The sequence below is a fragment of the Tamandua tetradactyla genome, chromosome 13 (genome assembly GCF_023851605.1).
Source record: "Tamandua tetradactyla isolate mTamTet1 chromosome 13, mTamTet1.pri, whole genome shotgun sequence".
Lineage (NCBI taxonomy): Eukaryota > Metazoa > Chordata > Mammalia > Pilosa > Myrmecophagidae > Tamandua > Tamandua tetradactyla.
Window position 1 is genome coordinate 59,949,553 of NC_135339.1, and position 15,500 is coordinate 59,965,052.

The 15,500-nt window shown below is 38.3% G+C and overlaps 1 protein-coding gene across 1 annotated transcript in view; it reads right to left on the minus strand.

Annotated features, from left to right (window-relative positions):
• The window catches only part of HPSE2 (heparanase 2 (inactive)), a 771,963-nt gene that overhangs the window by 158,509 nt on the left and 597,954 nt on the right, over window positions 1-15,500 (minus strand). Inside the window, exon 8 of the mRNA XM_077125704.1 lies at window positions 2,125-2,231. Coding sequence (XP_076981819.1) covers window positions 2,125-2,231 — 107 coding nt within the window. The remainder of the gene's footprint in view (window positions 1-2,124; window positions 2,232-15,500) is intronic.

Below are 15,500 nucleotides of genomic sequence, written 5' to 3' on the forward strand. Positions count from 1 at the left end.
TTAGGAACAGCTGTTAGTAGTGAAACACATAACTCAGGGCAAAGCTGCAGTTCTCAGGAAGTTCTCAGGAAGACCTTTTTCAGCCAAAAAACCCAATGGTACAGGGCTCTATGCATGAGGAACAAGTCATTTGGTTAATTCATGGTCCTGAGGAATTTGTGTCTGCCTTGTGACACTGCCAGGGATGGGCCAATCTAAGGCCCTCCTGCTTCTGACTTAAATCATTCTCCAGATGACTGCAGTAGCTTCCAAATTCATTTTCCCATATTTTGCATCTCCAAACTCGTGTGTACAATTGCCAGAACTAAAATTTTAAAAACAGATCAGATTGTATCACTGCCCTCCTCCAAAATCTTCAATGGTTTGTCACTGAGTATAAAACAAAACCTCTTTCTTGGTTTTCAAGAATATAGTGCATTGAATTGTGTCTCCTAAAAATTTGTACCTATCCAGAACCTTAGAATGTGACTTTATGTGGAAATGGCATCTTTGCAGATGTAACTAAGCTAATATGAGGTTATGCTCAATTAGGGTGAATCCTAAATTCAATGACTGGTGTCCTTATAAGAAGAGGGGAAGACACAGGGATGAAGACCATGAGTACATACAGGTGGAGATGGGAGTGATGTAGCAACAAGTCAAGGATGGCCAAGGATTGCAGGGACCCACCAGAAACTAGGCAAGGGAGGATTCTTCCCTAGAGTTTTCCGAGGGAGTGTGGCCCTGCCTGATACCTTGATTTCAGACTTCTGGCCTCCAGAACTCTGAGAGAATAAGTTTCTGTTTTAAGTCACCAATTTTTTTATAATTTATTATGGCAGCTTTAGGAAACTAATACAAAGACCTTCTTTGATTTGGTGGTAAACCACCAACCCAGTTCTAACCTGTACTATGTCCCTGCAGACATTGAGATTTTAGTCACATAAATCATTTCCTCTTCTCCTCTGTCCCTTTGAACCTAACATTCCTTCAGCCTAGAATACTCTCCTCTGCCATCATGATCATTCTCCACCTATAGAAATTACATAAAACTTCTATTTCCCACTCAAATGCCACTTCCTTCATGAAGCCCTTCCTGATCCTCTCAATCAGAGAAATTCCATACTCCTTTGCATATCTATCACCTTCCTTTTGTCAAAAACTGGTGTGAGGCAGAAAAAGACGGAATCTGAGGTAGTAATAAAGGGGCTGGACTCCTGAGCAGACTGCCTAGGTAAGAGTCCAAGCTCAGCCACTGACTAGATGAGTGACCTTGGGTAAGTTACTTCAACTCTGTACCTCAGATTCCTTACCTATAAAATGAGGATAATGATAACATCTACCTCATAAGATTGTTTAAAAGATAAAATTATTAAAAATTTACATAAGGGAAATATAATAAGGATATAAGGGTAATCTGGTGGTAAAATTCTCACCTGCTATGTGGGAGACCCGAGTTTGATTCCCAGTTGGTCCATGCACTTCCCAAAAACAAACAAATAAACAAAAACAAACAAACAAAATTCAACAAATGGTGCTGCAATAATGGGATTCGCACATGGAAAAATAATGAAATGTGACCCCACTATACAACATAAAAAAAAAAAAAAACAGACAAAGCCCACTCCCCTGTCCAAAATCTATACACACACACACACACACACACACACACATACACTTCACTTTGGCCAGTCCTTGGCACATGGTAAGCACGCTAGAGTTAAAATTATTATTATAGCCTGCACCTCCTACAGCTCTACCATGTAGTTGTCTCCTATCCCAATTTCTCCAATCACACATTTTTGGAGGGCAAAATCCATGTTTTGTTCTTCCCCATCTCCCAGGCCTATGGTGAGAATTAGATGAGAAAGTGTGTTACGTGCCCTGTGTTTGGCATTGTAGACATTACTGTTCTTGTCATTACTATGATGCTACTCTCTTTGCTCTGACGCCTGTGCTGACATTTCAGTGTGTAGAGAAGGCACTGCTTGTTGAATGGCTGAACACCTCCACAAACAAATGGATGAAGAACCTTCAAAGAGAAAGCACACCACATCCCCTAATGGGAGGAATAATGAGCAGTCAGGAGTATCCCCATCATTTCTTCCTCAAAGCCCCTTGCAGTGAAATTTCAGTGTTACTCACAAGAATCCGGCAGCATAGGAATCTGACAGGTTGTTGGTGCCTCCAGCTGAAGTGGTCACTACACCTTCAAGCCAAATCTTCTTTCCTGGGGTGTATGTATTAACCACCTGTTCACAAAACAAAAGCATACGGGGATAATAAGGTTTTTAAAAGAAGCTCTTCCTAAATGAGAAAGAACGCGTTTCCTTGAGGAAATGTCTTTGCTTCCCTGCTCCCAGGTGGTCATGATTTATGCTTTTTTTCATGGTGATGCACCTGGTAAAATGAACTGGCACACATACACAAAGAAACATTAATATTGACAGTGTCCATTCAAAGGAATGATCGTTTATTTTCATAAGTAAACCCATGTGACAAAGTGACAGGAACAACAATTGCTTATTCCAGGATATATGCTGACTGCAACACTGGAAAATATAAACTGTATCATGTTTCATACTAAGAAGTATTGAGAACATTTTTTTAATACTCTAATGGCACATCCATGGACTGTGCATTTCCTTGTTTCAGAGATCACAGAGCATGATAGAAGGTAGAGAACAATGTCTGGGAGAGGTATCTTATAAGGACCAGGGCATGGATATTGCAACCATTTTTTTGTTTTGTTTTGTTTTGTTTTTCCTTTTAGCTGCTCCAAGAAAGCACTGGAGACTAAAAGAAACATCAGTATAATGATTCAGGAATCATATACTTGTTAAATCCCATGTTCTCTCTTATAACTTTTCCTTTGATCTTTCTCCCCAGCCTTTAGGGGTATTCTAACTTTTTCATGTGGGAAAGGGCTGTCGATAATATGGGATGGGGGATGGAACTAGTTGATGTTCTGAGGAGGCTGGTCCCTCTGGGTTTCAGGACTTACCTGGCCTAGGAACTCATCTGGAGGTTTAAGGTCTCTGGATAATCACAGTGCATGGAACCTTTGTAGAATCTCAGATAAATCCCTAGGTGTTATTTAGTTGGCAAGAATGGTTTTGGTTGGAGGTTGTCAAACCCTGATAATTAGCAATATCTAGCTGAACGAGCTTAAGAGTAACCTCCAGAGTAGCCTCTTCAGTCTATTTGAATTCTCTCAGAACCTGATATCTTATTTGTTACAATTCTTTTTCCCTCTTTGGTCAGGAAGGCATTGTTGATCCCGCAGTGCAGATGCACCCAGTTAGTTTTTAAAATAACTAACTACTAAGTATAAAAGGAAACCATCAACACAAGTGTGAAAGATCCTACACAGAAAGCAACTATAGCTGCAGGCCTTCTAATAAGAGGCAAAGCTTCTCAACAAAAGATGGCCCTTTGAAGTTTTGAATCAGGTTCTGATTCACAAGTTGGAAAATTGTCCAAACTGTATAAACCAGAGTGCGGATATTCCAGAAAGCAATCTGACAGTACCGAAGGAAAATGTATGCTTGGTACCCCTCAAAAGCAGAATCTGAGACAAAGACTTGTTTACATTTAGGAAGTAATACCAAGGAGCAAGAACGAGTAACTGGGGGACTGAAATAGGGAAGAAGGTAAAATCAATACAGAGATGCTTTCAAGTTGGCAACTGGTATTCAATCCCAAAGGGATCTTAGTAAGAGCCATTTGAAGGGTCTCAGAATTGAACCCCCAACCCCCACCCAGGGAATAAAAGGGGAAGTATTATTCTTTGGCTCCTATCACTTAAAGGCCAAGTGTAGCCGGTCAGTGTTAATACCCCATACTTGATTGTGCAGGTGTGAGTGCCAGTGGGTTCCCTGAACGCTCTACACTTCTGCTTCAGAGAAGTCCCAGAGCAGGAAATGAGAGGTGGGGTACCAGCATATCATATCACATTGGTACCAAGGGGTTCATAGCCTGCATATGCGCATGGCCCTGGTCTCTCCAGTGATGACTAGAGTAGGGGATGAGACTGAGAGTGTGCCAGTGATGTACAAAAGAGGCTGCATCAAGACATACTGTATTTAGGTCCTATGACCCACCAATTCCTCTCCCAGATATTTATACCAAAGCAATTTTTCATCAGGTCTCTCAGAAGACAAATATGAGGATGTTCATTGTTACTGTTGTGGTGGTTCCTGTTGCTAGAGGAATGGAAAGGTAAAATGTGGTGGATACAAGCCATAAGATGTTCTGCATCATCTAGAACAATAAATTCAGTGTAAATACAGCAACATGGATAGGCTTTAAAGATTTAGTGGTGTGTTAAAAGACTTAGAATAAGACATATGGTACAACATTATTTATGTAATTATTCATTCTCACCCAACAACACGAGATTGTATATAAAGATACATGCTGTTAAGGATATGTATCAAACACACAGGGAGGCTTCTAGAGGAGGCAGGTGAATGGGAGTGGAAATGAGAGATGTAGGGCCTTGCATGAACTTATAATGGTGTGCCATGAACTGAGGAGTATGATTTTAATTCAATTTTGTGTACCTGAAATCCCCTCTTCCCAAAAAAGTGGGATGTAGCCTATATGCCAGAGCTTTCCTTTTCCAAGTCCATGGGCAGACATCAGCAAATGATCACATTCCTCTTTCCATCTGTACCTAGATACAGTGCCCTGCCTTTTCTCCTCCCATCTACTAGAAAATTTGATGTTAGTTGAAACCTATTTTAAAATCAAGGTTGACAAAGTGGTTGACCTCTTCAGAAAATAAAAAGACCTGTAAATAAATGGTACATATTTGGGATGGATTGTAGATGAGAATAGAAGAAAGATGCTGAGAATCAGTAATGAGGTCAAGCTGGATATAGTTAAGGATTAAAAAAGATTCACAGTTGGACTCAGAAAGACGAGAGTCCTTTGAGGACACCACAGCTTGATCTTTTCAACACTGCTCAGAGTGCCCAACACAAGGGAAGCTGGATATGATATAAATATGAAAGCAAGAAAAACATTTTAAATAATCAAAATCAAAGCATAAGGTAAAATTAAATGAATATAGGTATGATCCCCTTAAAATGCAGTGCTAGAAAAATGTGTGTACTCATGATAAACTTTGTGCTTCCTTCTATGACTAACTAGAACTAAGTATGGTATGTATTTCTGGTGGGGTTTTTTCCCTTTGGCTTCAAGGATACTGAGAATTTAATTTGTGCTCAAAGACAGATATAGAGTGAGGCAATTAGAAGAAGTGGTTTGTCTAAACAAAACAAAATAAAGCAAAAAGGTGAATACTACAACAAGGATGAGCCTTGAAAACATCATGCTAAGTGAAAGAAGCCAGTCACAAAGGACCATATAGTATATGATTCTATTGATATGAAATTTCCAGAATAGGTAAATCCATAGAAAGTAAATTAGTGGTTGTCTAGGGGTGGGGGATGACGATATTTGGGAGTGACTGCTTAATGGGTACAGGGTTTCCTGTTGGGATGATGAATACATTCATCATAAAGTGGAATAATACCTGAAAGGGTTGTAATAAGGGTACTGTCTGCTTCGTCTAAGGATAAGTAACATTAGGTCAATCACAGGAAGATCCTGAGAACTAGTGGGAAGTGCAGTGATTTAGCAGATGAACATTTATGTGGTCCCTCTAAACTGATGGATGACTTCAGAAGAAATAATGTACATAATATTCTAACGATTTGGTGGTAGGATTCTGACCTGTTGTTTATGACCCAAAAAAAGAAATCCAGGAGTCTCAATGAACAACTTCATAGAAACCATGAAAAATCATCTCTTTGCAGGAAAGGGAGACTGTCTTATTTTTGTATTTACTTCCTAGCAGAGTGTCTGGTACATAGGAAGGGCTTAACTGGAGATAGGTTTCTCTAGTCAGACAAAGAAATCAATGCAATTCCAAACCAGCCCTTGCACAAGTCCAGAGGTTAACTGCAACTCTTTAAGGGAGTTAGATAACCTAAGAAAGGGCAACTGAACTGATCAAAGAATTGGAAGCAATTCTCTATGATTGCGAAAGTAACCTCTGAGATCAAGAAAAATAAAGGCATACAATGAGAGACCATAACAATATGGACGATCCAGATAAAGCCTAGGGTCTGCCCTTGGCCTTATTTATTTATTTTATATTTTTTATTGTGAAATATAACATATATACCAAAAAAAACCCCACCAAATTTCAAAATACATTTTAACAAGAAATTATAGAACAAATTTCAGAGTTTGCTATGAGTTACAGTTCCACAATTTCAGAATCTTCCTTCTAGCTGATCCAAGACACTGGAGACTGAAAGAAATATCACTATAATCATTCAGCAGTCATATGCATTTGTTAAATCCTGTCTTCTCTGTTACAATTCCTCCTTCTCCCAATCTGTAGGGGTATTTGGGCTACGCCCATTCTAACTTTTTCATGTTGGAAAGGGGTATCAATAATACGGGATAAGGGGATGGAACTACTTGGTGTTCTTGGAGAGGCTGGTGCCTCTGGATTTCAGGTTTATCTGGTATAGGAACCCATCTGGAGGTTCTAGATTTCTGGAAAGTAATCTTAGTGTGTGAAACTTTTGTAGAGTCTCTGATAAAGCCCTAGGTGTTTTTTAGGGTTGACAGGAATGGTTTTGGCTGGGGTTTGGCAAGCCCTGCTAATTAGCAAAATCTAGCTGAACTAGCTTAAGAGTAGCCTCCAGAGTAGCCTCTCGACTCTATTTGAACTCTCTTAGCCACTAATACCTTATTTTGTTACATTTTTTCCCTGTTTTGGTCAGGAAGGCATTGTCGATCCCACTGTGTCAGGGACAGGCTCATGTCCCACGTTGCCAGGGAGGCTTTCGCTCCGGATGTCATGTCCCATGTAGGAGGGAGGGTAATGATTTTCCTTGCAGAACAGGACTTAGAGAGAGAGAGGCCATATCTGACCAACAAAAGAGGTTTTCTGGAAGTAACTCTTAGGCATAACTATAGGTAGACTTAACTTCTCAGCTACAGAAATAGGCTTCACAAGAACAAGCCTCAAGATCAAGAGCTTGGCCTATTGACTTGGGAGTCCCTAATACTTGAGACACTATCAGGATTTCCCCAGTGATAAAGCTATAGTTCCCTATTTTTTCTCTGGTCCCTCAAGGGACTTTGCCAATACTTTTTAATTATCTGCTCAACATACTCTGAGATGTTTCCACTTATTACATTAAGCTATAAAACAATACAAGTCCTCATTCTTATTCTGGGCCCTATGTGTTTGGATTGTTTAAATGATCTACCTAGACAGGTTGAGTTAGATTATGTGCTAAGAAAATTTAGGTTTTGGCCAACCTACACCTCTCTTCCTTAAATCTCATACAGTAGGTGAAGTTTTCCCTATGACTTTTGAAAGGTAGAAATTTCAGAAAAAGAAAGGGAAGTGTTGCTTTGCTTAGCAGGTAATTTATATGTGGGATTCAATAACCCCAGGAGAGGAAAAGACAAATCAGTATCTAATGTGATTTGGATACCAGAAAAATTTTATTAAGTATCAAGCTCATTATAATGTTTTGACACTGAAGATAAGGAAACATCATGTGTTTCCACATGTGTCCCTTAAGGACACTGTTATAAGTATTTAGTTGGATGGGTGGTATGCTTAACTTGGAACAGCAATTTGTATGTTCTTAGACACATAATGGGATGGCTATATGTCAAAGGAGGCTCAAAGTGTAGCTTCTTTAAATGAGGGCTTGATTCTAGAATGTGGTTGGATTTATAAAAGTGTATGTATGCCAAACTCTGCAAGGGCATAGACATTGTAAATAAAAGCACATCTGTATTCTTTTCTGACTTGCAGGGAGATTTGTAAAGCAATAATCAAAAGTGTTTTAATTGGTGAGGGAGTACTGAGTATTGATTAGAGGGTATGCACTCTGTGCCTGAATTCTAGTTCTATCATTTACTTACTGCATGACCTTGAGTATGCTATACTCTCTCTGTCTCACTTTCCTCAGGTGTAAAGTGAGTACAGTAACATCTACCTCAGAGAATTTTATGATATTTAAATGATTTAATATTTGTAAAGTACTCATAATAGTGCCTGGTTTATAGTAAGCACTTACAAGTGTAAATAAAATGCTCTCTTCTTGTCTTGCACATCAGATTGTGTTTGGATCAATTTAACATTAGAGTTTGCTTTTTCCTTGGACACTCTGCTTATAACCATAGGGAATATTCCAGGAGTGTGCTAAGTAGCCAGGAAAAGCCAGTTTAGAATCGGAAATGTACATGGATAATTCACACAAACACGACGAGCATTCAGAGTAGCTCATTTATCCACTCTCAGCACCTGGGAAATTCTTGTCCTTTTCTAGAGCAGCCACATGAACAAGAAGCACACAGTAAGGTAGAATTCTGACAGAAAACCTAAACCAGTTACATGAAATGTTTTGTAGGGGAGACATTCCTACAGGTATTTATGTGAACAGTTCTACCAGTAGTCCAGTACCAATCAGCAAATGTTTTCTTGGCATCTACTGTTTGGGATGTGGTGGAAGCCTGATGACTTGTGTCTACCATCAACAGAGAAGACCTCCATGGTGATGGATAGTGAGGATAGGTGCTGGTTGGGACTGGAAGAGGAAATCAGTATGGGCAGAAGAGAAGAAAAAAAATCAGGAAAAGCAGAGGGAACTAGCTGCAAAATTCCCTTAGAAAGTGAAACTCTAAGAAACTGAGGTTATAGTTCAAGACTGTGGTTTTCTGTGTAAATATGATTCTCCCTGTGCTGGAAGAGAGAAAATTGGAGGACTTTGGGAAGAAAAAGGGTACAGTTTTTGGAGAGAAATGATGTGCCAATGAAGGTTATTTCAAGGGATACATTGTCTGGAGAGGGGGAGGAAGTACAAATGCTGAAATTGCTTAAGCAAAGATAGAGGGAACCAAAGTGGTTGGCTGCCTTCCAATTCTTTTGTTTCCAAATAGACTTCAGTCCATAGCCCCGAGTGTACAAGGGAGCATTGAAGCACCCATAGAACAGTTCAGCAAGTGGCCAGTGGCTGCTGAGAATCCCTGGGGCTATAGTTGGCAGGGCTCATGAGAAAGAAAACCATTCTAGCTCCTTTTCTTCACATTTCAAGGGTTGATAGGACTGTCTCATGTTAGAGAAAAGAGAGAGAGGAGAGGTTAAGGAAAACAGTTGATTTGGGTTTTGTTTTTGCTTTTAAGTTTTATTCTCCCTACCACTTTGAATTTAAAAAAAAGTAAAAAAAATTAGGAAAATAACCATTAATGTGGCACATTTTCAAACTTGGGCTTCCTTTTCCTGTACTTACTTGATATCCTGCCTCCTAAACTGTGATCTAAGTCTTTTAAAAAGACTCCTGAGAGCTTGGCCTCAGTCACTGGCTTGTACAAGAGATGGTAGCCTTGTAGCAGCCGACATGTTGTTTATGGTTATCCAAACCCAACACCTCTCTTAATGAGAAAGGAAGCAATAAAACAGGAATAGTGGACAAGCCAGCTGGGCTAATCAGTCTGGGCAGGAGGCCCACCCTCCAAAAGAAGCTGGAGTCCATTAATTCTAACATCTCATCTACTTGGAAATCAACCTTTCTCAGGATTTCCGGGAGAGCAGTAGCTTTTTATGTAACCAGAACTGGTCCCCTACCTACACTGGTGAGAAAAAGTTGAACAGTTTCAGGAAGCATCTTCAACCTTACCTATGGCAGGAATTTCTTTTTTAGTTACTCTGCCTCTGGGCAGTTTTTGTTCATTATTATATTTATAAGAGATCAGGGTGAGAGCTCAATAATATTTTTATGTTCTTTCCATCTTTCTTGTGTGGTTTTTGACTCTAAGCTTAACTACTGTCTTAAAAGAGGAGGAGATCTCACTGATTCTGTCCTCTTCTTTCCTTCCTGCCCCTGCCTGAGATCTGGAGGTTCATTTCCCCCCTGGCCTTCTCACCCCGAATCTCTTCCTCTCACAGTCCTTCCTGCACACTGCTGCCATTCAGTAACTTGACAAATCCCTCCCTAGATTAAGAACCTGCAATGGTTCCCTACGGCCAGCAGCAGCACTCAGTGGAGCCTACTCACAGAGATATCAGTGTGGTCAATTGGAAGATGTACTAGAAGTAACTTGTCTCGGATAATTCCGAAAGCAGTGACTTGGTGAATGACTTCCTCAAAAATAAAAAAGGTGGATTAAAATTTGTCACAATATCATTTTTTTCATTCATCAGATTATGAAATGTCTCTGTGACTGGGCAAAACTAGCCAAGGAGAAAGTAAATGCACACAACCCAGGCTATTTTATCCATTGTTCATGGGAATGCTTTAGACATGGTGCATCCATAGGATAAGATGCCAGATGCTCTATTTAAGTTGGTATCTAAGATCCTTCATAACCATCCCTTTTAGCTACTTCTCCTCCCATTCTTTCCCATAAGACCTCTGGTTCACCACACAGAAAGGATTCATCATTTTCCAACTACATGATATTCTTTTGCTTTTTAACTCATCACCTTTTTCCCTTCTTACCCACACCTACATTTTCTGATACACTTTTTCCAGGCTTATTTCAAATGTCACCTTCTCTTTGAAACTTTCCTCAAACTTTTAGAAAGTTAATTTTTCTCTTTTCTGGGATCTGAAACTTTTTAACCTATCTTTGACTTTAACTTTATTATAGTGAGTCATAATTTTCTGTTTGTCTTTCTTCTATACTAGACTATAAGCATCTTGAGAAAGCCATATTTTGTCTCCCTTTTTGTATGCACTCTAGCACAGAACACAATGCTTGGCAGTTATTTTGCTTTTTAAATACTTGTTAAATAAATGAAAAAGAAATATTTTACCAATGAAAAGGCTGAATAAGAGAAGATAACTAATAACCTTGAGATCACAAGGGCAAACACCAAGTTCTCACAGTTGTGGTTCAGGACGCTATCTACTTTTTAAATGAATTTTCCTGTTTGAGGACAGCCAGAAGCTTCCGGATGACTAAATTGCCTCCATATTTAGCATGTCCTTCTTAGATTAGACAAGCTGGGCTATTCTGAGTTCAGCAATTCTATACCTCATCACATTCTTCTTCAATTTATTTCTTCTGTCTAATGCACTTCCTGTCAGTTTCATTAATTTTTTTAAATAATTTCTTTTTATCATCCTCCTCTCCCATTCTGGAATATCATATTTGCCCATTTTCTATTGGTATCAGATCAATTTTTAATTTGTGGCTTCTATTTCTATGACATTTTTAGGATTTAAAATTGCATTCTCTGCTCTTATTCTCTCAAGCCACAGAAAAGCAATTGAATGTAATTGCAACAAAACATGAAAATTAAAATAAGAACACATCCAGAAAAGATAAAGTCACTGGGGAGGTAAGGAGGTCATGAGTAAAGGCAAGAAAATAAGGAAGAAAGTTTTAGAGTCACAAAACACTGACTATGTTCAAGGATTCATACTAAAAGAAAGAGAGCGATTAGAAAGCAACTACTTGCACATAAACTATTCTTCTTCCCTTCCCCTGTTCTTTTTTGTGTAGCCAATCTCTCAGGTTTCCTGAACAGTTTACAAGCCATAGTTCCCAGCAGCTTCAGAGGTAATTTCTTCTTGCTCAGGACAAATACTATACTGCTCCTGCTTCCAAGTATAAACACTGGAAGGTCATATTAAGTTATCTTCTCCTCCTGAAAAAACTTTTGGTTCTGGACAACAATGTGCTTCCAAAACCATTCCTCTAAGTGGTCATCTCCATGGGTAGGCACATATCTTCACACTGTCATTGCCTTGCACATAACAGGACCTCAGTATACACTAACCAAAAGCCTGAAAACACGTGAATAGAGTCCAGTGAATGAAATACAAATCAGACCCTGGACTTGATCTCTCTCACTGCCACTTGCCTAATATAGTGGCACCCAACTTTCATTCAGCCCTCACTCTAGGGCACCTATTCTAGATTATATCAACTGATTATGGGGTCAAATTGATGTGCTTTCTCAAGGAACTCAGTATCCTTCTTTGAAAGCCTTCTTAATTCTGTATACTTAGGAATATAAATACATGGTTACAAAATAAATGGTTAATAAGTATGGGAGAGGCAGACAGTGTAGAGATAAGAGTATGGGCTACTACGGAGCTGAGTGGGTTTGAGTTTGAATTCTGATTTTATTATTTAGTCAATGTTTTGGCCTTGAATAAATTACCTGGTTTCTTCAATGGGTTAATAATATATGATGCACTCAATAAGTGGTATTTGTAACTCAAAAGGGATACAACTACTATATTTCTACAATAAAGATGCATTTTCACACTTAATGCTTTTTAAATAAGATTTTTTTCAAAATTGATATCAAAACAAATTTGCCAGGTGTTTAGCTTCCCTACTAGCTGCTGTTAAGTAGATGATCCATTTCAAAATTATTAGTGTTTAAGAAAATACGGTTTATAGAACATAAATGACTGCAACTTTGAAGCTCTTTTATGATAAACCTACTTTTTAAGCTAGAGTCCCCCTATAATATTAATAGTATCTTGTATATGAAGAAAAAAGCTAAAGTTTCCCTTTGTTGTATATTATCATTTGTAGATACACAGCCAAATGGGGTCACAAAGCTAATTTACTAGGAAGCTAAAGAAGCTTAAGCTTCCAGCTCCCCACTTAACAGGCCTCTACAAAAGTTGTGGGAAGGGCCCTAGTAATGTGTTCAAATGGCCATATATTTTTTCTAAAATTTGCAAATTTGTATTGTTTTCTTTTTCTGAAATAATTTGTTTTCTTTTGCTTAAAGGTGGCTTCAAATTGTGTAAACTTTAGATCCCATAAAGCTTAGACTCATCCACAGATGTCATCCTAGGTGTTAATGTGATGCAGTTTGTATTTAGGGTTGTCCCCCTCCCGTGAGTACTTCCTTGGCCTGTGTTTCTTTTCTTCCTCCATCTAAACTTGCTCCTGGGAAAGGCTCTTACATCTGACATAAACTCTATAGTGTGAATTTAAGTCAGTGTAGTTTCTATCTTCCCAGGTTGCTTACATTTTGTATCAGAATGAAATATTATGTTTGTCTCAAATGTATATTTGGTATTATCAAACTGAAATGTTATTTGGGGCCACAAAAAGATCTTTCCTTCACACCTACCAACACATTCAGAAGACATTCTCTTACTATGCCTACATGTAAACCTAACCCATTACACTGACTAAATGAATTTTTATTTATTCACCATTATGCTACAGAGTTTAGTAGCAGATACCATCTTCTACAATGTGAACAGCAGAGACAGCATGACCAAATGTGAATGAGACAACGACATTACTTCTTTTATGCTTTGTCTACTATTTTACCTTGCTCATTTACTTTCTCTCCCATCTTGCCTTCCTCTTTCTGACATTTAGTGAGCACCTGCCAAGTGATAGGTATTATGACAGGCACCAGTACATTGAAATAAATATTCAACATTGTTGAATAATATGTGAATGAATGAATCAGTCAAACTGATTTTTGTGGTGATCCTACTGTTCTCACCCTAGCAATGTGTTTTCAGTTTTCTTCACTAGAGAAATTAATATTTCATTGTGGTCCTCAAGACTCACTGTTATTTTTTTTTTTATACCACCCCTCTTTGATATATTAAGAGGCTCAAATAAGTGGGGAAACCAGAAAGTTGGTTGAAAACAAAAGCTTCTCTTTTAATCTATTAAGTACTTGAAAGAGATTATGTATCCCTCTGCCTTAACTGCTTCGATTGTCCTGTAAACTATGATATATTGGAAGAAATGGTATAATGTTACTGCATTTATCGAAACTTCAAAATAGTTGTCTTTATTAACTATCACAGGCAATCACAATATTAAAAACTTGATCATGGTCATATTATGAACCCTATTAACAATTCCCTTCAACCAGACACATCTACAGCCAATAGGCTCTGATCATACTCAGAGGAAAACTGTATTAAAGGTATTTATCCTTTAGGTCTCATCCTAAAGGTTACTTACTCTGGAAATAATTCTCTGATTTCCCTTCCATTATAAACTAAAGTAGATATGTCTCACCATAGACTCCCATAGCACCTTATATGTCTCCTATTTATAGGAGTCATTATACCTTATTATCATTGCTTGTTCCATTAACTATTTTTCCCAATAGACAATAAGTTTTTGAAACACCTACCACATCAGTCTTGCTTACCAACATTTTATTCTCAGGAACTTAGCAAATAGTGAAATGTTATAAACAATTGATAAAGGAAAGAAGAAGGAATGAAGCAAGGAAGAAGGAGGAAGAAAGAAAGGAAGGAAGGAATGTAGGATGGAAGGATGGAAGGAAGGAAAGAAGTTGTCAAATACAGGGAGGACAATTGTTCAGTTATTTCATATTCAAAATGCAATCATATGAATAGTACTTTTAGAAATATTTCCCTTATGACTGGGATTTCACCAACTCTTTCCTGTGCTTATTGAATTGCTGAAAATAATATCAAAATGTGTTATTTCCTCCTCTAATTCCTCTAGGAAATGAAGACACAAATCATAGAATTCAAGTGACTTCAGCCAAAATGGTTCTTCTTGGTTCTTATGTCACTGTTTTGGAATCAGCCCAGCTATCCACACTATACCATCTGCACTGTATCCTAAACATCTCTCACTTTCCCACCTGACTCTTCTCTGCCTGCTTTATTCTGAACACTTTCCTTTGACTCATTTCCCAATGTAGCCGATTATCCTCATTGTAATTGAAGAGAGAGAATGTGTGGATCATCCAAAGGCGTGGGCTGTCCAAACATTGCCTCTATTTAGCTTTCAAATGCATCATGTATATTTTCATATAACCAGATAATTCACCATTGTTCAGAAAATTGAGGATTCTTCTTTCACGTGGCAGTCCAAATTCGGAAACCACAGCTGTTTTTAGTGATTTAGTCATTGCCTTTCAGGTGCCAAAAATATCACCTATTGTGTTCCCCAGTGTTCAAAGACAGAAGAGAGAGTAAAAGCACAGAGAAAAAGTTGAGGATAAAGGTAGCAGGAAACTTTTCTGGACATATAAGTTACTTATTAAAAATAACTATAACAACAATAATATTAACAATAAGAGGTAACGTTCAATAGCACTGAATAAAACAGGACCTCCTGTGACCTTCTTAAAGTCCCTAAGGGTGAGAGGGGATAGTATTCTTGCAACTCCATTTTAAAGATGAATAAATAAAATCAAAGAAAGTAAGTTACTGGCCCAAGGTCACACAGCTAGGCCTGAGCTTCAACCCAGGCTATGAGACCTCAAAACCTATGTCCTGTCACCTGTGCCATAGCTTCACCACTGATACATTCAACTACTCCTATATGACACAATTTTGGTGGGAAATATGGACTTTTTCCATCACTGTGGGCCAAAAGGGGATCATTAGGGCTTCTTTAACTTCTCAGAACAGAGAAGACACATAGATTCAACTTTTAGCTTTTGGATGATGGCATATAGCAATTAAAATCTTACTTGGCCTATTCTCTGA